The sequence below is a fragment of the Rhipicephalus microplus genome, chromosome 2, assembly GCF_043290135.1.
Source record: "Rhipicephalus microplus isolate Deutch F79 chromosome 2, USDA_Rmic, whole genome shotgun sequence".
NCBI lineage: Eukaryota > Metazoa > Arthropoda > Arachnida > Ixodida > Ixodidae > Rhipicephalus > Rhipicephalus microplus.
The window spans coordinates 143,068,790-143,094,832 of NC_134701.1; the positions used below are offsets into that span (position 1 = coordinate 143,068,790).

The 26,043-nt window shown below is 45.5% G+C and overlaps 1 protein-coding gene across 1 annotated transcript in view; it reads left to right on the top strand.

The window, feature by feature from the left end:
* The window catches only part of LOC119170684 (soluble guanylate cyclase 88E), a 433,074-nt gene that overhangs the window by 340,293 nt on the left and 66,738 nt on the right, over positions 1 to 26,043 (top strand). Inside the window, exons 5-6 of the mRNA XM_037421913.2 lie at positions 21,013 to 21,084; positions 25,116 to 25,325. Of these exons, the coding sequence (XP_037277810.2) occupies positions 21,013 to 21,084; positions 25,116 to 25,325 (282 nt within the window). The remainder of the gene's footprint in view (positions 1 to 21,012; positions 21,085 to 25,115; positions 25,326 to 26,043) is intronic.

Sequence of the window (26,043 nt, forward strand, 5' to 3'; positions counted from 1 at the left end):
TGAGCCATTATTATAAAATAATAAATATTGGCAGATCCCACGTACAGTGGGAATCAATAATATGCGAAACACGATTAGAGAAAGGTTGATATGTAAATTTGAAATCAGCACGATATTAGGTGGTGGAAGTAAGTGATGCCGTGCATAACTTCCGCGTCATGATTATCATGTTTGGGTGTGTCGTTTACCTTCGTCATCTATTCACACCACATGATACCAAGTTTAGTATATGTGGAGCGAGCGAAACGCCCATGGGCATGCTATGAGCGTGGTATGATGTCATGTTCTTACATGACACGCGTGTCAGAATTGTCATGTTTGCACCAGTCATTGACTTTCGTCATCCATTGACGTCACGCAACACCAAGTTTGATATATGTAGAGCCAGCGAAACGGCCGCAGGCCGCAAGTGCATCATGAAGGGCCCGTTATACTTCAACGTGGCGTTGACGCCCGCGCACGTTGGACACAGCGACGCTACGTATGCAAAACGCGAACACTCTATAGTCTGACGCCAGGCCCGACCGGCTCGACCAGCATCCGCCGGCGCGGTCCGATGGCTACCTGCGCGGATGGCAACATGCTGCATTGTGTGCCGATGTGTTACCTAGACAACAGTGCGTCTCACTCTTTTCGTGACGAAGGGACACCGGTGGCGCTGAAACGCGCATGCGTCAAATCAACACAGTGTGGCGCGCGCTGGCGAGAATATGGCAGCGCCAGTGCCTGGCGTGGCAAAACCGGCGTGACCGGACGAAATGAACGCCGGTGAGCACGCGCACCGAGTCACGTCGAAATGTAATGGCGCCTTGGCTGTGGCATGTAGCCATGTTCTCACAAGTCACGCATCTAATAGTTAATATGTTTGCAGCAATCACATAACTTCGTCATCCATTGACGTCACATAATACAAAATTTGCCATATGTGAAACTAGCGAAACAGCCACGAGCGCATCATGAGTGTGACATCTATACCTGTTGTTACATGACACGAATGACATAATTATCATGTTTGGATGTGTCCCTTACCCATGTCGTCCGTTCGCGTCGCGTAATGCCTAGTTTAATACATGTGAAGCTAGTGCAACAACCGCGAGCGCATCATAAGCGTAGCATGTAGTCGTGTTGTTACATGACACGCATCTTATGTTTATCACGGTTCACCAGTATCATACCATATTCGGTATTACGTAATGCAATACCAAGTTCGGTATATGTGACGATAGCCAAACGGCCACAAGCGAATCATGAGCGTGAGATGCAGTCATGTTGTTACATGACATGCATGTTCCGATTTTCATGTTAGGGTCTGTCGCTTGTGTTCCCCATGCAATCATGTCATACCATATCAGTTTTGAAACATGCCATGTGAAGGAAACCAGCGCAAGAGCTACAGGACCATGATATGTAAATCATGACAAACATGTCATGATTTTCATGGTATTACAAGTCAAATATGTTAATCATACAGTCATGTTATGCCATAGCAAGTTTGGTATCGATACCATTATCGAAACGGCCAGGAGAGCTAAAGGCTGTAGGTGGCTAGATAGATAGATAGATAAGTCGATAGATAGATAAATAGATAGATAGATAGATAGATGGATAGATAGATGGGTAGATAGATAGATAGATAGATAGATAGATAGATAGATAGACAGATAGATAGATAGATACGCTCAAGGTTGCCGAAGTTCGCTAAGAAATGCTTCGCATTTAAAAAGTTTGAAGATGCCGTGTATACGCTGGAATTCAGAAAACGAAATATAAAGGTAATGCAAACGACAACAGAACGGCTACTAAATGTGAAACATTTCTTGGCCCACTGGAGATACTTTGAACGTTTCTATCTATGGATCTATTTTCCATCTATATAGACGCCTATGTCGGGTGCCCTGGTGATAACCTTGTGAACTTGGGGTAGACCAAAGCTTGTATGGGATGATAGCAGTGTTCAACGATTATGACTGTTTGGTGATGACATGAATAATGAAAAAATCTCGTCACGCACGACATAAAACCCTCCACTCCCGACACTTGTGGCATACGACGACCAGTATACCATGGGCCGTGGTATGCTAATAGGAGGAAGATTTGTTTGACTGTTTATATCTGCCCAGAAACGGCCAGCACCCACACCAATAATTTAAATGCAACAACATAAAGAGAAACTAATGTTGGCAGGGTTGGCCCAACTATTTAAAAATATACATTAAAGACCAAGTAGGAATAGAACCCAAGGACTCTGCGTGGCAATAAAGTGTACTACCGCAGGGTCACGCCATGTCACAGAATTGCTTTGGAAAAAAATCACTGCATATCTAGAGAGTGAATGATGATGAGAGGGGCGAAGTGTCCGCCCATCCATCCATCTGTCCATCTAGTGAACATTCCAAGTACCGTGAAGTCGCAACTTTTCTTCATATATTCATCATATACAAGTACCACCAACCAGCAGACATTCGAAGGACTGAACGAGAGGTGGCTACACATTGACCCACGGCGTAAGGAGCTTTTCTCCTGAAAAAGCCTATGCAGGCGTAAAGCTGGTGAAACGTCATTTGGGGTTGCTTTGCTGGCCGTCTAACTTTATAAACATTGCTAATGTATTCTAGTGATACAGGCATTGCGTCGGATTAGCGTCAATTGTATACTTAGGCGCTGTCCACTGAAGCTAGTCTACGCAGCACTATCCAGTGCTACAATTTTTGCAAGCACAAGCGCAACATTTCAGCCTAATGCTTCTGGTGTTAGTAATTTCTATGTTGCTCTTCACATCATCACGCAACTGTAAACAGTTTACATAAAGCATATGTGACAGTTCAACATACTTGTCTGTGCGTGTAACGTTTGTACATATGTTTAGCGTCAATGCGACGAAACTATTCAATAAAAAAATTATACTACAGCCCGTTCGTATACCATCGCTTTCCATGGTACATGGGATCTGCCGATTGTAATGGTGTTCATTTTTTATGTAGGAGGTTAGCACGTTTCATACTTGAAAATCAGTTTCGAGACATTGACAGAGGCACGAGAACTCGACTTTATGTTGATTCAGAATGTGGAGACCTGTCACCAGCTTTTTGTTCTAGTGACGCAAAACCATTCACATTCACTCATATAAAAAATCAGAATCGTACCGGATTGCGAATACGCCATTTGTACTAACTGTACATTTCGAGGCTTCCTGTATTGACACATTGGACACTGGACCTAAAGTACCCGCCACAGCTGCTTGCGCCACCAACGATTGACGTGTCAATAGAGAGAATTCGCCGCAAACATGATGTACCAATCGTTGCCGCATGGCTGTTGGCTTCACATCATCTGTTTGACAAGTACCAATGCTAGACTCCCGTGTACACTGGCGGCTCCGTCGCTAAAGAGACCACGAAATCAGTATTTATCATTCTGGAGTTACGTGACAAATATGCTTATCTATTGAGCCATCTGTTCTCTTCAATGACATTGGAGCTCGTAGCAGTTTTGCGAGCCATAAGCTTTAATAAACTATCAACGATGACGAGAAAGTGGGTTGCAATTACAAACTCTCTGGTGGCACTTGCCCCATGTGTTGAAAATCCTACTTCAAGACATATGGGCATGCGTATAGTATACGCAATTGATTGATAGATTTGTGGGGTTGAACGTCCCGAAACCGTCATATGATTATGAGAGACGCCGTAGTGGAGGGCTCTGGAAATTTAGACCACCTGGGGTTCTTTAACGTGCACCCAAATCTGAGTACACGGGCCTACAACAATTCCGCCTTAGTATACGCAATATTATAAGAGCTTTGAGAAGCTACAGAGACGAATGATCGAGTGCCATTTCGGAGGGTTCCCAGTCATGCGAAATCGAGGGAAATTAACAGGCAGATGAATTGAAAAAAACCCACTCATCTTTATACGCATACCCGCCTTATTCATGTATCTCAGTGTGATAAAAACAGAATTTTAATAACAACAAAGCTTGAATTATGATTGCTCACCTGGTTCACAGACAAAAGGAAAATATCCATTCTACGTGCTGTTAAATCTAATTTGATGGCCAATGATATCCTTAGTTCCTAAAACATGACACTCTCATGCACCACTTTAGACGGTGATGATGATGATGATGTTGATGATGATGATCGTGTTTGGATCATTGGCACCTACTCACTCGGGCGGATCGGCCTTGAGTTAGGCGGATCATGCATACTAGATTTATGATTAATATGTAGTAAGAGCTAAAATAATTTTGAGATAATTTTTAATGTAACAATAAGAATGCAAAATTGTAATTCTAAGTTTCACCATTTTGTGTAATTCCCCAGAGTCTGAAGATCTTTTGACTAGGAATGCTAAATAAAGAACTGTTAATAGTTTATACACCTACCAAATCTCTTAGAGGCGCATGTAAAGTTTTCGGCAGCTTTGAAAATATTTCTGTCCGAGTGTCCCAGCGCAAAGGCCCCAAATGATAGCAGAACGGCCGACGTAGCCGGTAGACCACAATGTCGCAATATAATTTCGATACTATGTGTTCTGTGTAAGGAAAGACGTCGGCCGCTCAACAAGAAGTGTTCGATAGTTTCGAGTTTGTTGCAATAGGAGTAAAAAGGGAGCTTGCCAAGCCCGCTCTGTGCATGTAAAGATGTAGATTTGGAATTACACAACGCATGGTTTTTACAACTTCAGCAAGTCTTGCTGCACACCATTCCCTGCTCCATGCGAGCTGCGGGGGCAGAAATTCCGGTGATGAAGCGAGAGTTAGAGTAAACACAGATAATGCATACTTTCTGAACCTTGTCGCAGCAACAAACGCCGTAACAGGAAGGAGAGAGAGAACTGGACTTGTCAGAGAAGCTTTCGCCAGAGAGTCCGCAACTTCATTCAGTACAATTCCTTTGTCTCCCAGTACCCAAACTTATCGCAGGTTTCGCAAATGATGAAGTAAAAGTATTGGTAATACTCTTAGAATATTTGAATCTTCTGTAGCAGTTAGTTTCGATCACAACGACAATGAATATGTAACTATAGCCACCGAAGGTATAGTTAAAGAAATTTTACGTAGGGCTAGTATAACTGCAAAACATTTAGCCAAAAATATTTCGGGGCAAGACGTTTAACGGCTTACCCAAAGCTATTTTGACTTCATATTCTGTGCGTGACATCATCAGCATGTTCGCGTGGTTACAACGACGAGGATATATCACATTTTGCTAAAATGTCCGATGCACGAGACACCCAGATGGTGTGTCGAGCAGGAAGAACTCCATACGCTAAATTCTGAGTGAACGTTTACGTAGGAAAAATACTAGGCCCATGACCATCTAGTGTAAACAGCGAACCAATGGAGGTGCTGCAACATAATTTTCGAAGACATGAAGGTTTGTGACCAATACTGAGCATGCTAGGTAGAAGGTGAGCGTGGCGGCTATGTGTTTGTTCTGACCAAACGAGAACTTTTGCATTACGATGTAGGACTGTATATATGTATACGTAGTGTTTTGTGTTTTATTTAGTTTGTGTGACAATGAAGGTGAAAGGAGCAGCCGTCGCAAAGTAACGGTGACAAGTCTTGTTCATTTTTATTTCAATGATAAAAAAGTGGCAGCTTATCCACGGAATGAATGATGGAGAGTTGGGTGAAGCATCTGTCCTTCTAATCGTTCTTGCTTCCGTCCATCCATGCGTTAATCTGTGTGACCGTCCATGCGTCCATCCACCCGTCCGTGCGTGCATCCGTCCCTGCGTTCGTCCATGCATCCGCTCCTGCGTCCATCCATGCGTCCATCAGTCCGTGCAGCCATCCATCCATGCGTCCATCTAGTCAACACTCCAAGTACCACCATCTCGCATCTTTTCATCATATATTCCGCATACAGAAGCACTGCCATTCAGCGGAAATTCCAAGGACTAAACGAGAGGTGGCACACGCACACTTTCTTACGGCGTGCGCTTCGTGTCTACTTCCCACCTTTAGCCACTTCGAGTTCATGATATATACTAGTTCACTGTATTCACGGCACTGCGGCCCAATGCTCGCTAAACCTTTCTAAAACCAAAAAGGTTACGTCCAGCGAGTATAACGTAGCAACCTTTTTTTTGTCAGATAGTGCTCAATGTACATGCCAATGGCTGCTTATGGGGAATGAGAGACAGGTGAATAGTTCTTCTAGCTAACGCGCGCGCTGCGAGTTTTTTATTGTTCAACAAGGCACAGGAGAAATCTCCAACCGGCACCACCTTTCAGGTCAAAGCATAGGACATGTTACGTACTACGACGAGGAACGAACGGGTGCCGCTTTAAAGAGCTTCACCCCTAAAAGAAACGGTTCAGTGGTGGTGGAGTAAATGTTATTAAAGCAAAAGACTAGGCACCTAAATTTATTGAATTGCTGATACTTATCTGTATAGGAGGCTAACACAAATTACATTTCAATATTAGTCGGTAAGATGGTTTGTGAAATATTTTGAAGGTACCGTACGTGTTTGTCTCTAAGGTTATTAATCATAGGTGTTGTTGGGTAGAAGAAAATCGCTGTTCTGAGGTGAGTAAATGTGTAATACCGTTTTGGAAAACAAGAAGTTGTAAACTGTTACGGCGAAGTGTTACAATAGGCAGTATGCTTAGGAATGATCGAATATAGGTGTAAGGAGGACGAAGGTCACTATGCCGCAGTGGGACACTACCCATACTTTTACACCAGTGATAGCTTGAACAGATAAGACGCGCTGCGTGATTCTGTAGTGGTTCGAGTCAGTGAAAAAGATAAGTCTGCTAATGGTTACAAGTTGCTTAGGCGTACTGAAGTTTTATCCACATGAAAATTTCGTAAGTGATCTAGCGCACGGGGACTGGACATAGAAAAAGCTATCGCTTGAGGAAGCTTAGTGATCGAGAGCTTCGAATATTCGTTATTCGCGCAAGCCAGGCCAGTGAATTTGTAATATAGCTTTCATGTAGTGGTAACAGTCAAGTTGCACAAAGGTCGCAGAATTAGGAGAGTACTGGTAGTTAAAATAGTTGGGATGGCCTAACTGTCGCTCGATTTGACTGATAATATTGGTGCAAAATGAAGGGAAGAAGAGCCACACATGGAAGAAAATGAATTCATATGGTGAAGTTATGAAGGTCTTTGAAATAAGGTGGGGTCACTTCGCTCGAGACAAGGAATCGAATATCTTTGGAGCATTTTTGGCCTGGTAGTGGACAATAAATAGATGGACTGTCTTCTACTAATTTGGCCCTAGTATTTAAAATATCGGGTGATCAACATACAGTTCAAAAATTTGTCCGCTATCATAAAAAATCAAAGATAGGTGGTACCTGCATGCTTGCTTCCTGTGGGGTTCTCTTTACTGTCACAGAAGGCAAGCTCAGATGCTTGCAAACATTAGTTACTGTAGCATTTACCAAAAATAGCACAATTACCTTTTAAACCGTTAAAAGAAAGCGGGCGAGCCAAATGTGCAAATAGAAATGTGCAAATTTGCCCAATTTAGCAGGTGAAACTTAACCAGACGCTCCGAATGAAGCATTTATCTATAACTGTGCATCTACTGTCGATCTATATATAGTTTGTTTAGTTGCAGCGCTTTCCTGCTGCATGACCACTTATTGACGCCTGATGCGAAAATATTAGTGTCGTAGGAAAAAACGAATGGTTGAATGCGATAACAAAAAAATGGCATGTTATACGAAATGAGCCCGCGAGCTATAGGTTCATCCCCATTTGATCTGACATTGAACTACGAAATGCTGTCCCATAAGAATACGGCCACTTCACGGTGCCAAATGTTTTTCGTGGTGCATTTCACCTCAATGTGAAGTAAGTGGTGGAAGCACCATATATGTACAGGAGTAGGAACCGTCTTCTGCAATGTTTCGATATAACGAGCGCTACCATATCCTTTTGCTCAAAGCTCGCAGTTGCTGCCTCGAGCAATGCAGCTCCCCCGCCCCCTTTACGCTCCTTTGCTCGAAAGAAGCACTTTAATAAATAGTCGTAGTGCATCAAATTCTTTTCGTTACTGATAACTATAACACTATTATAACAATTGAAATCCTATTTGACAATAATAAATTACCCAGGGGGAACATTATCACCTTGTTTGCCAACCACGCTTTCCAAATCAAATGGTCGAAGCTAAAAGATATGGGTCGGTATGATAAGCCTAAAAATAGCTCTTCTTTATTGCTACGAAATAAAACACTTCCGTTCGTTCATTCAACCTTCCAAGCATGCTTCATTGCAATGAAGAGAAAGAAAGGTAAATAGAGAGGAAAGGTTAGCCAAGATTGGCTCGGTGGGCTACCCTACACTCGGGGTTGAGTAAAGTGTCAATAACAGAAAGAAAGAGATAGAAAAGAAGAGGAGTAAGATGTAGATGGATGAATATCAGTTCGAGACTACACAACATGGTCTCACGCTGTTCTTTCACAAGCACTCGTGAAGCCTGGTAATCCTTAAGAAGCCCAAGATGGCTTTTTGTGGCTTTGCGCGTATGCGAAACCGTCGGCCAAGGTCCCAGGATCTTTTCTGTAAGCGATCGTTAATCCAGCTGACAGAGCTTGGCTTTCATAATACGCTTTTCAGACTGGTATGCTAGACAGTGGCATAAAATGTCCACAAGCGTCTCGCAGGCGCAAATGTGGCATGCCGAACTGCTCGCCATTCCAAGGAGACAAGAATACGCATTCGTAAATGCGTATTCTTGCATATTCAAATGCGTAAATGCGTCTTCAAACAGCAAAGTTTCAGTGCGTCGTGGGAGTCCGGATGGCAAACGAAGTTGGAAGTTTGGGTCGATCGTATACAGGCGTGCGTTGGAGACACCCAGCGTATTCCATTGTAGGATAGCTATACGGCGAGCAAGTGATTGTAGTTGCCTTGCAGCGTCCGTTCTCAATAGTGGTATGGGCGTGCACAGGTCTTGGTCATGAGCCGATCGAGAAGCTTCATCCGCACGTTCATTGACGACAATTCCACATTGACTCGGCAACCAATGAAATACAATATCATGACCTTCCTCGAGCGCTTAGTAGTAGTCGTGCCTTATCTGATGTACTGATTGTTCATGTAACCCGTGCTGTATAGTGAACCATAGTGTATGTAAGGCTGACCTCGAATCGCAAAAGACCAGGTCGATGTACGTACTCAGCGCTGATATGCTGAGTATGTACATCGACTTGGTCTTGTTGAGGTGTTCTGTTAAGCCGTTGGTTTGTGGGTGGTAGGAGGTAGTTTTTCAATGCGCTGTTCCACTCAGCTCAAGCACTGACTTGAAGAGCATGGCCGTGAAAGCGGTACCTCTGTCTGTTATTATAATTCTAGAAGCACCATGCCTCAGAATGATATTTTCAATGAAAAATTGTGCCGCTTCTACTGCGGTTCCGTTTGATAAAGCCTTTGTTTCTGCGTAGCGGGTAAGATAGTCAGTAGAGACAATTACCCACTTGTTTCCAGTATGCGAAGTCGGGATTGTTCCAATAAGGTCCATTCCGATTTGTGAAAAAGGCATGGTGGGTACTTGAACTGGTTGCAACAATCAGGCTGGTTTCAAAGGTGGCGATTTTTGTCGTTGACCAGCAAGGCACGCACGGACGTAATGCTTTAGAGTGCCTGGAAGCTTCGGCCAGTAGTACTTCTGTTGGATTCTGGCCAATGTGCGCGTGTATCTGAAGTGGCCGGAGGTTGGCTGATCGTGGCAAGCGCTCAGGATCTCTTCGCCAATGGATGTCGGGACGACAACTAAGTGGGAATTTCCACTGGGAGAAAAGTTTTTGTATAGGAAACCAGTGTGCAAATAGAATGATGGCAGGCTCCTTGCAGATATCTCGGGAATGCTTGTAGATTGGCCGTTAAAAAAATTAATAGGAGGAAGCAACTATAGCTGTCTTCTTTCTGCCTAGACGAAATGGTGACCGTGTCGACCACTCCTGAAAACGACATGTCATCCTCTTCTGAGACATTGTCTTGCTTTATAGGCGACCTGGATAAGCAATCAGCGTCAGAGCTCTGCCGTCTCGATTTATAGGCGACCGTCATATGGAATTCTTGTAGGCGTAAGCTCCAGCGCGCTAGCCGACCAGATGGGTCCTTCAAGTTGGTCAGCCAGCAAAGAGGCTGGTGGTCGCTGACTACGTGGAAGGGACGGCCGTAGAGGTATGGGTGAAACTTCATAACTGCCCATACTACAGCAAGACATTCCTTTTCCGTTGTGGAATAATGAGACTCGGCATGGGAAAGCGTCCTGCTTGTATATGCAATCACTCGCTCGGCTGAGTCTTGCCACTGGACGAGTACAGCGCCTAAACCTACGTTGCTGGCATCGGTGTGGATCATGGTAGGAGCGTCCTCGTCAAAGTGAGCAAGCACAGGTGGTGTCTGCAGGCGCTGTCGTAGACCGTCAAATGCTGCTTGTTCCTCTTCGCCCCATGAAAATGGAACATCATCTCTCATTATGCGTGTTAAGGGCGACGCTCTGTGCGAGAAACTGGCGATAAACCTGCGGTAGTAGGCGCAAAGGTAAAAAAAAAAAACGTCTTACGGCCTTCTTATCCATTGCCACCAGAAATTTTCGGACGGCGTCAATCTTGTCGGGGTCCGGACGAACACCTTCATGGCTCACCACATGTCCTAAGAATCGAAGTTCCTTGAAACCAAAATGACATTTCTCAGGTTTCAGCGTTAAGCCAGCGGACCGTATTGCTCGAAATACTAATAGCAGCCGTCTTAGATGTTCCTTGAATGTTGGTGAGAAAACAATGACGTCGTCGAGGTATACCAGACACGCCCGCCACTTAAGGCCTGATAGGACGGTATCCCTCAGTCTCTGAAATGTCGCCGGGGCTGAGGACAATCCGAAGGGCAAGATTTTAAACTCGTAAAGCACGTCAGGCGTAACGAAAGCCGTCTTTTCTCTGTACCGCTCATCGACCTCGATTTGCCAATATTCGTTTTTCAGGTCCATCGACGAGAAGAAGCGTGCATGCCTCAGCCTGTCAAGCAAATCGTCAATACGCGGTAATGGGTATAAGTCTTTCTTTGTCACGCGGTTCAGCTTGCGGTAGTCCACACAGAAGCGTAAGCTGCCGTCTTCCTAGCACTACCGGTGAACTAGCACTACCGGTGATGCCCAAGGGCTTTTTGACGGCTGAATGATGTCGTCATCGAGCATTTTCTGGACTTGTTCTTGGATTGCTTCGCATTCTTTCGGTGCCACGCGGTATGGGTTTTGTCGAATTGGTCTTGCCGTCTCTTCTGTTATAATTCGCTGCTTCGTCAGTGACGTTTGATTTACCCTCGAGGTCGATGAAAAACAATCTTCGAGCTGGCCGAGAACATCTAGAAGACTCTGCCTCTTCGCTGGCGATAAATCTGTGCTCACGTCAATAGGTAGTGGTGTTGAAGGGGCCGGCGTCTCTGCCTGTTGCACTGCGAAGCACTCGCAGAATTCTACAATTTCTTCGAAGTATGCAACTCTCGTGCCTTCTGTAATGTGTCGACACTCGTTGCTGAAATTCGTCAACAGGACCTCTGCTTGCCCAGACACTACACTGACGAGACTTCTGGCAATAGTGATTCCTTGAGATAGTAAAAGCGTCGATACTTGTTCCGCGACACCTTCTCCAGTATGCTCCGTGTTACACGTGACAGAGACGAGGCGGCATGACAACTGTGGCATGGTGAAGTCGTCAATCACGCGCATTGGCTTGCACTGCAGCGCTACGCTATGGTCCGCTGAGAAGGTCAGTACACCGTCCGGTATATTTGTGATGGCACCGTACTCCCGCAAGAAATCCATACCCAAGATGGCCTGTTTACAACACTCAGAAAGAATAACGAAGGTTGCGACAAATGATGAATTCCCGATCTTGATTTGTGCGGTGCGCTTTCCGGTAGGCGTCGGCACCTGGCCTCCGGCTCCTTTAATTTGGGGCCCCGTCCATTCCATTTTCACCTTGCCGAGTTTGCCGGCCAGATTCACACTCGTTATTGAAAAGTCCGCACCAGTGTCGACCAGTGCCGTCACGTGGTGACCGTCAATTGAAAGTGTAATGTCGGCGGTGACAATCTCGTCTTTCGTCAATTCATTCGAAATGTGCGGCTCTTCGTGCAGCGGTAATGGGGTATTTTCAACTCTTCGGCAATTCGCAACCTTTCTCCCTAAGGTCGCTGCTTTTAGTTTCCCCAGCGTGAACTGGGAGATCGTGGATTGGGAGATCTTCCTCTCGCCATGTCCGTGGTGCTCTATTAGATTGGAAAAAAATAACCAGGAGAGGGCGAGCGTGACCGGAACCCAGAAGAAACGTCCCGCGGTGTCTTCATGCTCGTATCAACTTTGCGTCTTCCGTTGAAATAGCGCCGAGGGGTAGTGGATGGAAATCCTTGATACCCGTCGACGCGATGAGGACAATACCACCCGATGTGGCCTGCTTCTCCACAATGAAAGCACAGGGGCCTGTAGTCAGGGGTACGACATATGTCGGTATGGCGGAATGGAGGTCGCATCGGCGTCGACGTTTCCCTGTAGTACCGAGGCACTGTCGGCGGCTGTTGCTGGTGGTACTGCTGAGGTGGCGGCCCGTTAGATCTAGGCTGTCGACGGAGAATATCTGCATATGTTGGCCTAACTATTTCAGTATTCAGCTCGGGAAGTGAAAGCGCTCGCCTTATCTCTTGGCGAACAACTTCTGTGACCGACGCAATCGCACAGTCATTCGGTGTGGCGGTGAGCTTTTTCACCTCTTCTTGCACAATTTCGCGTATCAGGTCACGCAAAGAACGCTCGTCAGTTGTCACAGTGGGCACGGCGGTTGCGCTGATTTGTCCGCTGTTGTTCGGGCGGTCGTACTGGCGGTAGCGTAGCTGTAGTGCGCGTTCGATGGCGGTCGCCTCCTTCAAAAATTTGTCGATGCTTGAAGGTGGGTTCCGCATGAGACCAGCAAACAGCTGCTCTTTAACACCACGCAAGAAGTGGCTGATCTTTCTGCTCTCGGACATATCGGGATCGGCTCGATGAAAGAGATGAGCCATTTCCTCAACAAACATAACAACGGATTCGTTTGGCTTTTGAATCCGTGATTCGAGGAGTCGTTGTGCATGCTCCCGCCTTTCAGTGTTCGCAAAGGTGTCCAGGAATTTCCACCGGAACTCGTCCCACGTTGATCACACGCGATTTGTGAACCATGTGCGAGCCCCGTGTTGAAGAAGGAGATACACGTACCCCTATTTCTGTGCGGCGTTCCACCCGTTAACGTTGGCTGTGCGCTCGAACTCCTCAAGCCAGTCATCTGCGTCCTAATATGTGTTGCCGTGGAAGTCCACAGGAATTTTAGAGGTGAAAACAGTCACCTGTATGGTGCTTCAGCTGGTCATGGCGGGGCAACTGCTTCCGGGCGCGGTCATGTTTTCCGTCCAAGGACCGAACTCTGAGCTCAGGCCTAACAGGTGGCGGCTGGCGCGGTGAACAGGTGTTTCAACGAGCGGAAGTCTTTGCGGACTAGATACCAGGCTGTTGGAAGGCGTCCTGGACATGTACTCAGCTCCTCCACTAGTGTCACGACGCAGACACAGCAGAAGTCTGATATAGAAGAGCTCACTTTAATTAAAATGAAAGGAGCTCGTAAAGAGAACTGGGCAAGAACTTTGTCTTCCGTTTTTGGCTGCGCGAGCTCTTCCCTGCAGGTTGAATGCGGCAGTATATACTAGTTCATTGTATTCTTGGCACTGCGGCTCAACGCTCGCTAAACCTTTCTAAAACTGAGGAGGTTGCACCCAGCGAATATAACGTAGAAACCCTTTCTTGTCAGATAGTGCTCAATGTACATGTCAATAGCTGCTAATGGGGATCGCAGCGTGTGCGTTAACTAAAAGCCGAATGCTCCTGTCTCTCATTCCCTATTAGCAGTCATTGGAATGTAGATTGAGCACTATTTTTTATTGTCCAACAACGCACAGAAGAAATCTCTCATCGGCACCATCTTGGAGGTCAAAATGTTATACTTGTTGCATACTACAACGGCTACGAGGGACGAACAAGTGCCGTTATAAAAAGCTTCACCCCTAAAAAACTACGCTGGTGGCCGCGGGGCGGCGGGACAGTCTATGAAGCCTGCGAGTCTTGCTGAATGAAAGCACTGAGATCGATGCCTCCAAGCTGCGCGACAGTTGGCAAAGTATGTAGCGCAGCCGGGTGCTCAACGTCTATGGCCAAGCTCTTCCGTGGGTGGAGTCTAATATTCTGTATCTCATTAGGCACGATAGCTTCGAGACGCGCCGATATCACTTGCCTGTGTATGTTCTTCAGGTTGATCTAAGAGTCAACAGGCACAAAAAGTATGGTAATGCGTTTAGAACTGCACGCACCCTTCATGGTAGAGATGCTAGCTGGCGAAGACGCGCCGACCATTATACTTTTAGCTTTACGCTTGACTGCAGGGATGAAATCATCGTCACTCTCTTCATTACTCGCCGTGTACTGTTCAGTGCTGTCACTGGTGATGTGACCTCGGCTGTCGCGCTTCCCTGAGGTTGACGTCGAAGGCGAGGCTAAGTCCGGACTGCGTACTATGGGTCCTGGATCCATCGCAGCCCGCAGAAGAGCAATTATCCCCAAAAAATGGGTAAGTTCACTAAAAAAAAACACCAAACAAAATGAGCAGCGTTCAGCAGAGGAACACTTCGTCGTCATTCATTGCAATGGAGGGTGGCAAAATATCAGCACAAGCTGGGCGCACGCCAATAATTTTTTGTAATACTTGCGTTGTCTTGCCATTGGATGGTGACTTGCAAGAACACCGTCGCTACATTAAGTGGTACCTCTGTGGCGGTGCCTCGGTCAAAGGCAAATTGTGCCTTGGCCAAAGAAAATGTTTTTCCCTTTGGTTTACTTTTGTAAGCTCCTTTCTTACCCTAGTGTCCATTAAATCTTTTTTCAGGCGTCGCAAGCTGAAACGTAAAGTGGAAGCTTGCGAGGCTGCCGCACGCTGATGTTAGATCGGGGGGGGGGGGGGGCTCACTAGAAGCGTGTTACGATTTCGCACTAACGTTCCGACCTAACACAAAAAATACCACAGCATATACACGAAATGAATGATGATGAGTGGTGTGAAGCGCCCATCAGTCCATCCGTGCTTGCTTCCATCCACCCGTTCGTTCTTGTTTCCATCCGTCTGTCCATGCGTCTCTCCATCCGTCCGTGCTTACATTCATTAGTCTGGGTGTCTATCCATCTGTTCGTCTGTGCGTCCATCTATGTGCATTCATCCATCGGTATGTGCATTCATCCGTCCATCCATCCACCCGACCATCTGTTCATCTGTCTGACCATCCTTCTGTCCGTCCGTGCATCCATACATCTATTCATCTGCTTGCCTGTCTGTCTCTCCATGCGTCCATCCGTCTATCCTTCTCTCTAGTAAACGCTCCAAGTACCACCATCTCGCATCATTTCATCCTATACTCATCATATGGAAGTACCGCCATCAAGCGGATAATTCAAGGACTTAACGAGAAGTGGCTACCTGCTACTACTACGACTACTACTACTGCTTGCTGCTGCTGCGGGTACTACTACTAATACTACTACTACTACTACATACGTCACCGATGCGCGACCTACGGCTTAAGGATCTTCACCCCTAAAAAATATAAATGTCAGCTGAACAGGTCAAAATGTCTACTATCATTGTTACACTTTTCTAGCTATTCTGTCGAAAGGCAGTACCACTTAGAGCAATTCGTGGCCTCGTTGGTTCGGCCACTACAGCACTGCAGTACTGCGAAAAATCCGGCTCAAACCGTAGAAAGTAATTTCGTCTAGAGTAGTACACTCACTACACCGACGTTGTGTTGTTAGCGCTATTTTACGATCAACGCCGGTCAGTCAGCGCCTCTTGTTCTTTTCTTCGATCACCTAAGTGCCCTCATCCGGAGTACTGAAAGCAAAAAGGAAACTAGCAATAAATACCAGTGACGAGAAAGTTGGCTCAACGAGAGCACCACTCTGCAGGAATCAGCTATTTTAGTTTACGATGCAGCATCGAAGAGTCGTTAAGCCGCGCTAACCACCCCGCTGCCGTTGCGCTTATACGGCGCGGTTACAGGCCGTGACCGGGAGCCCGCGAATCGGCAAGAGCACCGAATGGCGCCCTCCTCTCTCTAGCGGGAATGTGACCATGCTGCGAGCACGTGGGCAGTTCGGGGAAAGTACCGCCCCGCTACCAGTGTCGATGTGCAAAGACGAAGGAAAGGGATGTCGGGTACGGTAATTAATAAAAGAGCCGGACTACGTGACCACCGCGACCTCTTTGTCCCACGTTCTATCCACGCAGTGACGAAGCGCTGACAGCCCTCACGGAACTTGCTGTATCGCAGAAAGAAATATTCACTTATGCAAATAGCTACAGCAATTAAAAAAAATTACAATTTCTACGAGGCGGGACACAGAAAGGAGGATTTGAGAAATTTAGAGCTGGGGCTTCATTGATTGATTGATATGTGGGGTTTAACGTCCCAAAACCGCCATATGATTATGAGAGACGCCATAGTGGAGGGCTCCGAAAATTTCGACTACCTGGGGTTCTTTAACGTGCACCCAAATCTGAGCACACGGGCCTACAACATTTCCGCCTCCATTGGAAATGCAACCGCCGCAACCGGGATTCGATCCCGCGACCTGTGGGTCAGTAGCCGAGTACCTTAGCCACTAGACCACCACGGCGGGGCAGAGCTGGGGCTTGGTTAGAGGACAATTTACACTGGAGATGATTTGAATAGGCCTTCACCATGCAGTGGTCATACAATGGTCTGCAAATTATGTCGGCAATGATGGTGGGGATGGTGACATAATAAAGGAAATATTTGAAATACAGTAAGCAGCAGCTCGCTTATGGCAGCTTGTGAAGCATTTCACTCTCCAGTTTTCAGACGGAAGGTATGGTCACCACCTCCTTTATATATTTCAATGTGAGTGCAAAGGCGCGCTTATCAACGGGAGCCGTCAGTCCACCTTCATTCCGGAAATAGTCGCGATGCGATGCTGCATGAGGGGTTGCGCTGCATGCGTCACACGTGCTTCTGAGCCCTTTCTCCCGGAGATGTGGTAGACGTCTTTCCTACTGCAATATTGTAGGTCTGTCGGATTTATCCCTTACTGTTTCCTTTTTGTGGCTTGAAGCAACGCCTACACCGCGTCACGTCGCACGCATGACAGTAGCGTGCCAGTGACGCTTCCCCATTGGTTGCCCACATAGCGCCACAACCAGTGACACGTTATTTCAAAGGATCGTATTTATTACAGAGCTAGCGTCACCGCCAACATACACTGTAAGATGTAAAAAAGGAAAATAGGAATTGGGGTTGCTCCTTCAAAGGTGTCACACCTTGCTACACTCATCGCACTATTTTGGGAGTAACTGCGAAAGAGTAACCGTGCTCTCGCAGTTACTCTTTAAAGGAGTAACAGTTAGCAAAAGAAAAATTAAGGTTTAGTTTTGCCGGACTTAACCAGCCTTTCGATGTGCATTCTGGCATTTGATTAGAAATGTGATCGATGTGCAAGCATCGCAATCAGAAATATATTACAGAAAAATTACAGCACACTTCTGGTATTCGAACTCACGACCACACACTCAGCATGTGCGTACACTAACCACTACACCACACCACGCTACGGAACCACCTGAAAGAAAAGAGGCTTGTGGAGTCGTTTGCACACGGTGCGAACATTCGTGCAGTTACTGCAAAAAAACGGACGCTTTGCTCCGCGAGGAGGAAAGTGCCCCTCCTTGCCGTACCGTGTGCAATCTTTTCCGCACATTTTTTTTCGTTTGGATGAGTTAAGAGCCCTTTTCAAGGTAACTACACAGTTCTTCCGGATAACCTTTTTAGAGTGTAGTGAACAAGAGGCATGCAAGACGGCGTTCCCCGGATCTGTACACAAGTGCACGAAATATTACTTCATTTCCCACGTGAGGCAGTGCATGAGGGGGCTCCCTCCCTCATGACACCAAAGCACACGCGAAGGCTATAGGCGATGGGTGAGGGCAGAGAAGCAGTTAGAGAGAACGATGGTAAACGGCTGTATCAGGCGGATTTGACTGACATTGACAAAATAGAAGAGGCGTTGGTACGGCTAAAGATTACCGCCTAAGAGAGAGAGATAAAGATACAAGGAAAGGCAGGGAGGTTAACCAGACGCACATCCGGTTTGCTACCCTGCACTGGGGAGGGGATAAAGGGGAGAAAAGAGGTTGCAGAAAGATGAGAAGGTACACACAATCACGAGCACACTCGGGGAGCACACACAGTTTACAGGCAGTCGCTCAGATTTGTTGACTTAAGGTAAAGTAGCAGTGCTTTAGCTGCTTTCTGCGCAACTGAGGCAGATGCCCAAGGTCCTAGTATCTTCTGCACACAAAATGGTCCGGGGTCAAGTCGATTCAAAACCATCCGGAGCTGGCATAAAAAGCTCAGGAAGCTTAGAGTGTTCCTCAGCTAGCCTTCAGCGAGTTCGATACTTAGGTTTGCTATCATCTGTCATTTCAGGTGGAGTAATTTTTCGTAGCGCAGTTTAGACAAGCTTGAATCAGTCACTCAGTAAGAAATTACAATGTCTTCCCACTAAATGATATATATGAGTAGCATGCGAAGCTGCGCATGGGTCGAACTAAAGTTCCGTTCATCACGGGCACCTTGCCCGTTGTTAACGCGTTCCTGCAAGTGGAGCACACCACGAATTCACTGTAGCTTCTGTTACTGTTACTCGTCCCAAATTCTTTTCGGAGCATACCGTTCGTCGCCACGCCACGTGGGAGCACGTGAATTCAGCGCGCGTCTCATAATCTCGTTCTCCGGCGCCATCACAAGATTGCCGAGAGTGTAAGAGGAAGAGTCAGAGCCCAAACGCACTAGCGCGTGCCAGTGCGATCTGACTAGGATACAACGCGTTCGTTCATCGCACATCTGCAGAATCTCGATCCCCGAGGCCCTCACATGAATGCTTAGAGAGTGTAAAGGGGAAAAGTCGCAGTGCCTTCACTGTCATAAAGTTCCCCAAAATTAAGTAGAAGGAACTCTGGCGCTGAGATCATTCAGCGACCATGGGAATGATGGGTAGTACTCAGGTTTGACTAGTCGTCATACTAGCGGATGGCGAATGGCCCTTGTGGCTTCATTCATTGCTGTGGTTCAAAGTGGAGAACAAACTCTCTTGAATTTAGTGACCTGATTTTGAATGGGAAGCCTAAAAAAATAAAGTGGTGAAGCGCAACCGCTACCATTTGACACTGTCGTTTCGTGAGAAAAGAGCTCCAAGCCGCACGAACACACACGGAGCCATAAGTACGAAGATTAGACAAATCCGTGCACTACCCATAATTCCCATGCTTGCTGAAGCGCCGTGCGTTGCAGCTCCCATAGACACTAGCGCCAGAGTTCCCTCGGGTGGTCACGCCGCACACCACCGGATTGAACTCCGCCACAAGCTGTCTCGCATAAAAAATAATCTCTTTCAATAATGAATAATGGGCGCGAACAATTGAGTGAATCCTTGCAGCATGTTAAGCAGACGACGCGTAGCTTTAGTGGTACGTATGCCCTCTGGCACCGCCAGGTAGGGAGAGGCGAAAGAGGCATTACCCATAGACATGCGTCAAAAGTGGTTGAACTTTCTCTGATATCACACCCTCACACGAATTTTTTTCCCTTGCCCTTGTCCGAACCATAAGCTGATTGCAGAAGGGCATAGTACTCATTTATTTAGTTTCGTATTACAAGGGCCCAAGGGCATTACAGGGCGGAGTGATCTAACAACAATACATCAATCACTACAATTTTTGCATTTGCCAACACTAAAAGTTACGTTGACACACCTTGCTCTTCTGCCGCGTACCCAATGAATTAAATTTAAAATGCCGAAGCGACATTTGCGAAGAAACGTTGTAGTCGCAGAACCAACCCTCCAGCCTATCATTTTCTTTGACAGCAACGTTTGAAACCTTCCTCCCTTTTCCATTCCACCCCCCCTTTTAATGTCATTTCCGAATATCTTCTTTGTCAGGAAGTATCACACAATTCAAGAGGCTGTATAGAATAGCACGGCGTTAATGAAGAGGAGCCTCATGGTCACTATTCGCGGTGATGACGCCACTTATTAGAAAACATTCATGCTCTGCCAGTAGACACTTTCAGAAGAATCACTTTTAAGTTTTTTCGTGATCGCTTGGCTGTCGACGTTATTGCATGCTGACTCAAGCGCTTCAAGGCAATTTATATTTTGTTTCTTTTATAAAACAGTGAGACTACTGGCTATGTCGCGATAAAGAAAGAAAACACTCCTTACAAGAATGGTTATAGAAACAAATTGCTTAAAGAGTGAGTTGTGATAAACAGCACTAACGCCAGTTATGTGGACTTGGGATAGGACCGAATTTAGCTGTTCGTAGCTTACGTTCATGTAATATTCCAAGCAAAACATGGCATAAAATGTGCCATATGTGCTGAGTAACGTTACGAAAAGCTGCATCAGGCATGATTTCTTTCTTTTTTACTGCCCATGCTTTCATTTGTTGTCCTGCTTCCAACAAAACAGTTCGTTCGCGTTCAGCTGTTAACTTATTTGACGGGCGGAGTCATTGCGTGTGCCAGTGAGTGAGGCAAACTTTGGCGTAGACACTTGCCTGGTGGGTCATATTGGCGTAAACCTCCCACGAAAGGTCTACCTACACGTACACCTGCTGCGAAAAATCGACATAAGACTTTTTGTTGTGTAATGCAATTCTTCACGAATACCATAAATTTGCAGTGTGCCCGCATGGTTTGCGTAACAGAGCACGCAAGCCTGGAGTGAAGGAGACGTACGCTTTACTGGATTCAATCACACCCTTTTGGTTCATAGGTGCATGGCCATTACGTTCTGTTGCATTCTTTTGAAGTCCAATGCAAAAAAGCTTTGCAAAAAAGTGACGCTTGTTTCGCTTTCTTTCTTTTGCATGGCCGCGCTTCTTTGTCAGTTGGAAAACAATATTGTCGTATCGGCAAAGGTCCTGGACTCCTTAATAAGAAGCCGTCAAGTGGGCACACAGGTAGGCAATTGTTATAATGGTCAAGGAGCAAGCACATACCAGTAATGCAGTAAGTTGACCGAATGAGTATTCATTCTAGCTGTTTGTTTTAGCTCCAGATAATACAAGTACAAGATGAGCACTCCCCCGCAAGTGATCGAGTTAGTGTGCTTTCTAGGGGTCATTTAAAAAACTCACGAGATTGTTAACAATGAGTGCTCATCCTGTCTTCTATCCTGGCTTTGTTTTATCTAGTGCTCGTAAAAAAGCAACGATGAAGCGTATATCGCTTATCTTAGCGCAGTTTTGCTATGAAGTATCTTGAAAGTAATAATTATTAATATTATTAGAGGCTAAGTCACATCTTGAAACTCACATTTTGATGGCTAGGTTTTCTATTGTCTGCTGCATTTTATGTATCCCAAAGTTCTTTCAAACTAACAAAGAAACATAGAAGCCAACAAAATTAGTCACGTAGACTTTTGACAATAGCGGAATTTTCCTACCACGGGCGGTAGACGAGCTTGATTCCTATCTGGTACACAAAGTTTTTCGTTGAGTAGCCACACTGAAATTTCTTTCATGCCGCTTCATGGGAAGGACGAGGATTTGCCGTATCAATTAGAAAGTGGAGAAAGCGGTTTAAATGGGACTTTCCTCAGGTGGAAATGCCTGTTGTGCGACATTCTTAAGATGAGACTAACTTCTTTAGCAATGTACCTTATTTGAAACAAAATAAAATATTCGTACCTAATACTGCTTCTGTCCGCTTTAGTGAAAAACTGCACGTTTAGGAGAATAGAAGGACCGTACTAAGTTCAATAAATTTTCAAGCCGCTGCCTTAACGCATGACTCTGCATGTCATCCATAAAAGCAAAAAAATCTTTTCTTGTGGCTGCACACACACGAGGTAATGTTCATAAAGACAACTGATCCATCGTCTCACACACACACACACACACACACACACACACACACACACACGCACGCACACGCAAGCACACACACACACACACACACACACACACACACACGCACGCACGCACACACACACACACACACACACAGAGAGAGAGAGAGAGAGAGAGAGATTGATTGATTGATATGTGGGGTTTAACGTCCCAAAACCACTATATGATTATGAGAGACGCCGTAGTGGAGGGCTCCGGAAATTTAGACCACCTGGGGTTCTTTAACGTGCACCCAAATCTGAGCACACGGGCCTACAACATTTCCGCCTCCATCGGAAATGCAGCCGCCGCAGCCGGGATTCGAACCCGCGCCCTGCGGGTCAGCAGACGAGTACCTTAGCCACTAGACCACCGCGGCGGGGCAGAGAGAGAGAGAGAGAGAGAAAGAGAGAGAGAAAGAGAGAGAAAGAAAGAGAGAGAGAAAGAGAGAGAAAGAAAGAGAGAGAGAGAAAGAGCCCAGACAATAAAATAATCGTAAGGGGAGCTTGGTGGCGTAAAAGAAACAAGTGTGCCAAGTTGGCTAGACGCACCATATATATAAGAGCATTCCAGCTGGTTTAATTATCGGGCTATTGAGATCTACCTCGACACCAGGGAAGCGAGGTTTCATGAAGAAATGAAGGACCTATCAAATAAAATAATATGCGAGTTCCAAACACTACCGAAATAGTATAACTGAAGATTACATTGATATTGTGAAAGACCCCAGTTTTGCTTGCTCTTTTAAACACTTCTGTGTTTATCTGTACTTCTGTACTTATCAGTACTAGTGCTGCTACTGCGAAATGGAGAATATTTAGGTCACCCGATTATGTTGCGTGGTTTTCGGAGAAATCTGAAAGGCTTACGCGCCAATAAGCTTTCTAATAAGCAATATATCTATTATAGAGTGTTGAACTACAATCTGCGTTTTACGTTTAGCTCACTCGGCCAACACTATATTAGGATACGGTATGGGGAAGCAGACAATGCATTTCACTGTAAACAAGAAGCTACAGTAACTGACACCTAAAAAGAAAATGAGCATATGTTTTGAAGCTGAGCTAAACATACGAAGACGTATGCGCACGCAACGAGACTGGATGCCTGCTGGGTTGCATTTCGTCCGAATTGCATGTGTTCTTGAGTACACATAACGTGTGGCTGAAATGCACTTATAGATCGGAGTTCTGTCCTACCAGCTCCTTACTTGTCGATTTCGACGCCTTCTTCTCCTTCTTGCCATAACAACAAATCGTTACACGAAAGGGGATGTTAACATTGTGCTTTTCTCTTCTCCCGTCATACAACAGAGTTATTATATGGAAGAATCATCTTATAAATCCACGCAAACGTTTTCTTTCATTTGTCTCTTGCATGAGATCTATTCATTCAGCGGGAGTGTAACGTCAAGTATTGGAACCCGTGTAAGGATGCCTAGAAAGCTAAACCAAGAGGCAGCATTTGGCATGGCCTTCCCGCCGTGTAGAGTGACGTTTATTGAAACTGCTTTTTTTTTATTTCAACTGTTCTTTTCGACTCTCTTAACACCGAGTCTCCTTTGCCTTCACTGATGGCTTTGCCTGGTAGCATGGCTTATCTGCATGACATTCAAGGGTAAGCCACCGCATTTATTCAACCGCAGCACCTCCCGTTGTCGTGTTCCATTTCGAACGTTTTATTTTGTTACTGAAAAAAAAGAAGAAAAACTAAAAGTTCACTTCAGAACGTAGGTTTGGGGAAAGGCGGATTCATGAATAATGTGGCGTTGTTTTAGTCTGGCACCTTACAACGCTGTGTTTACCGCAATTTGAATGACGTAAATGTGTGACCTGTCAAGTTTTAAATATCAGAAAGCAATTTCACGTGTGCGCTTAGTGGTTCAATGAACTGTCACGCATACATATATTTAAGAACTTAAAAAATGCTTGATCTTCGCCTTCAAGGGTACAATGCGATGACCTAATCGGGCCTCGTGCACAAGAAGTTTAACCAAAAAGCAAAAGAAAAAAACGCTTGTGAGCGTGACATTATGTATTCAAAGGAGGAGGAGAGGAGGAAAAGAAGGGTAGGCATATAAAAACTATCCCAGAATGCCTCGCACAAGTACCGTTGTGAAGTGTACCCTACGCCACTGTTCTCCCTTTTGTGAACCAGCGAAGTATACCCACCACGCGGCCGTCAGCGAACACGCGAACATGCGAACCTACGTAGCTGCTCACATTGCTGATGCTTTTGCTGACAAGGATGTATAAATATGTATCAGTGCTTTTTAGTAGCTTGGCCGTTGAAATTCTTGCTGATTGTTCAATTCACATTATCTGATGCCTGGTGGATTTCTACGCTTCCTACTTACAACACTACATGTGCCAAGGAGACTCTTCGCAATGTATCACATTCGGATAGGATTAAAGAAAATAGTAGTTTCAAGCAAAGGAATTGCTAAAGAAAGACAACTTCGCACGTGGAACTAGCTAATGAATATGTTACAAAGAACTGAACAATGCACTGCAAAAGAAAGAATCAAGACTTTGGGAAAATTTAAAACCTCGGAAGACATGCATTCAGATTTCTAACCATCATACTAGACAGTTTTGAAGTTCTTGTGCTTCCTTACATTCCAAGTTGAAATAAGGGTATGATTCAGCTTAGCTTGCACGAATTATGTGTGAATCCACTAGGTACGTTAAGTTTCAAAGGCTGCGTCTTTTCAACTTAAGATTACGAATTTACGTTTTGGTTAATAATGGTTGATATGAAAATGTACAGGCATAAACGCATGTGCGTAGGATTAAAAACATATAGCTAGGGAGCACGCTCACAACTTTTCACCTATGAGAGGTTCACAATGAAGGCGTGAACATTAGAAACGATGAAATGGGAAAGAAGGTTGAAGGTAGGATGAGCCAAATAGAAATAAAGAAACAAAAAGACAAGAAACTACGACTAAATAGGAGTATGAGACAAACAAAAAGGTCACCATTTGACCCAGTGATGTACTTTCGTACTTTGATGCTTTTCACAATCAGCTGCGTCCACGGAAGAGAACTATTGTTAACGTTGCAGTTTCGGAAGCCTAATCATGTGTCTCTGTTGAGCAGGACGAAGAGGACATGGTGAGCCGAACTCTGCTACCGGTCAAGGCTTTCGTGTTCCTCGAGATATTCCCATTTTGCGTGGTCTTCGACGAGAACCTGACCATCACCAACATCGGCAACAGCCTGCAAGCCGTCATGCCCGCCGTGGTGGGAAAGCGGATACCCGAAGTGTTCGACCTCACCAAGCCCATGGTGGAGTGCTCCTGGAAGTCGGTGAGTCGCGCCAGTAAGGGCAAAGGTGTAGTGATATACTGTTTTTCACTTAGCGAATACTAGCACGCTTCAGCGGACATCGGCTAACATAGTCAATGAGAGCCAATATATAGGCAAAATTATGCATAAATAGCAAAGAATTTGGCAAAAGAGCCGGCAAAATTAATTAATTAGGCAAGGCTTGCAGGAATAAGCGATTGTTAGCCAATATTTGACCAGCACGAAGCACCGTTGAACTGTCGCTGATGTCGTTTAGCGAACACTAATGTGTATTTAATTAAGGTTACTCGCAATGGCTTGCAGTGGCGTTTTTCATTTCTGCTCAGGTTGTTGAGAACGACTACTTGCTGTGACAGTGGCACTGTCCTGCTTTATTTTATGCTTTGTTAACTGTGTAGCACGATAATTTGGGGCGTCGGCTGTGTGATGTCAGTTATATTAATTGCAAATGCTTTGAACGAGCACTCTGCTTCCTATTCACAAACGACAATGACGAGATACCACCCATACCTATTCTTGATGAGATTCCACCCATACGCCTCTCGATGTGAATGAATTGGGAGTGTTGTGCATGCTTCTTGACATTGATGTAAAAAAAATCGCAGGGTGTCGATGAAATACCGTATGCCTTCCCCCGTAGATACGCCGAATGGTGCGCCAAATATCTTTGCATTATCTTCAAAAAATTGCTTTCATGTGCAGAAATACCTCATGACTC